The sequence below is a fragment of the Arachis ipaensis genome, chromosome B02 (assembly GCF_000816755.2).
Source record: "Arachis ipaensis cultivar K30076 chromosome B02, Araip1.1, whole genome shotgun sequence".
Lineage (NCBI taxonomy): Eukaryota > Viridiplantae > Streptophyta > Magnoliopsida > Fabales > Fabaceae > Arachis > Arachis ipaensis.
The window spans coordinates 102,462,779-102,464,769 of record NC_029786.2 but is presented as its reverse complement, the minus strand read 5'-3'; the positions used below and the strand labels follow the sequence as shown (position 1 = coordinate 102,464,769).

Sequence of the window (1,991 nt, the reverse complement as noted above, 5' to 3'; positions counted from 1 at the left end):
AATTTAATGTAGTTAAAATTAAGATAATATTTTTTAATTATTATTTGATAATATTTTTTATTTCTAAAATTAAAAATATAATCAAATTTAAAAATATTATCTTAATTTTAATTAATATCACATTTTAAATAATGTGAAGAAAAATCTTAGAAAAAGTCAGTAAAATTTACTGTTTTTGATCAATAATTAATCATTTAATCAATAATATTAGAAGTATGAAGTAAAACATGTTATTAGATTGTATAGACTTAAAAAAATAGATTGATGATTAAAACTACTAGTCCAAAAAGATACAGTGGGAGAATTAATAATTGACTTTACACATTTTCAAAGGTCTCAAGTTGCTCATAGCCAAAGGAGTGAACGAAATAACACATCTCTTCTTTCTAAACAAAAACAAAACCACGACAACATTAGAATATTGCTTTGGAAAAAAAAATTACATAGTAACACATTACTAATTGGCAAAGTCAACGACCTTAAAGTCAGCACATGAAAGAGAACGAGACGCAAGTGAAGAGCTAAATCCAAATCTATTAGACTCAAGATCAAACTGCACAAAATTCTCTTCAAGTTGCTTCCCTCCAATCACAATCGAAGTTTTATTATTCACTCCACCATCCACAAAACCCAAACACCACACATCCAATTTTTTCTTCTTATCCGTAACTCTCACCATTGAATTTGACCCACCAATCTTCCAAACCACATCATCCCTATGCAATACAAGATCAACGGTAGGCACCAGAGGACCACCGTTTGCTACCATGACCCTTTCCGCAGAGTAGCATACACTAAACGGCTTTACAATAGTAGATATTGTTGTGAGGTTAAATCTAGAAGAGCTTGCTTCCTTTACAAACAACTTCGTGAAGGCCTTGTAAATGGAAGATTCTAGAACACCATATGGAACATCACTACTAATCTTGGTTCCACCAAAACCGTTTTCTTTGTTGATAGTTAGTAGAGAGCTATTGATCGGGACTTGCTTTCCGTTGACTCTGATTGAAGTCAAACCAATGAAATACTGATTAGATGGGGTTTCGTAGTTAATTTCCGTATCTCCTAAACTGACCGGATTCTCAATGAGGGGAGTGTAAAGAAGGAATTTTGCGATATCAATTTTTTGGGAATGAGAAAATGCATAGTATGGCCCACGCGATCCAAAAAAAGCAACCCCGGTATTTTTGGATGAACCGGGAAAGCAAATCGCGAGAGAATTTGGTGTAGAAAAAGCCGCAGTTATTTGGGCCTGAATCGAGAGTTTGGACCGGCCTAATGATGCTAAGCCGGTAACACCTTTTGGTAAACCTTTGACTATACTCGAGGGAGCGCAAGAGAAGGTATAGTTAGAGAGAGAAAAGAGTTGAGTTTGAGTTGACACGTCAGCTTTAGGAAGTGCCAGCGTGTCAATTAATACATCATTTGCGTACGAGTCTCTTGTTACTGGGTTTTCCGGAAAAGAACCGCATACCATGTGGTTGTCTACTGGTATGCAGTTTTTATCCGGCAAGCTTGTATCGATGCAATTACCGCATGCGTGGCCGCCGAAGCCAAGGGTTTCGCAGAAATCGGTGCCGCAATCGATGTAGCGGTAGGAGGAGGAGTTGTAGGTGGAGGCATTGCAAACTGTCCATGGAAATAGGAAGGAGAGGTCAAGGAAGAGCTTTGTAGGGCGAAGTGGGGTTTTGAGGTACACAGAGAGAGTGAAGAGGTTTGTGTGTTTGTCCTTTGAAACTGGGGAGATTAGAGTTGTTTGCAAGGTTGGATTGGAAGAAAGGAGTGTGAAGAATATGAGGAAGTAGCTGAACCTCAATAGAGAATGTAGAGAACACATTTTGGGAAGGTAGTGTGGTGGAATAACCCAAAAAAGAAAAATTGAGTGAAATAGATGATACTCATTTTTGTTACTATAACTTATATATATATATACTATAGTTTCTGCCTACTTGGGAACAAAACCATGCATTATGGAAAAACACGCTTTCACG

At 37.0% G+C, this 1,991-nt stretch overlaps 1 protein-coding gene across 1 annotated transcript; it reads right to left on the bottom strand.

Moving 5' to 3' along the window:
- LOC107627907 (basic 7S globulin) lies at positions 458-1,837 on the bottom strand. The gene has a single exon (XM_016330717.1). The coding sequence runs from the start codon at positions 1,835-1,837 to the stop codon at positions 458-460; it is 1,380 nt and encodes a 459-aa protein (XP_016186203.1).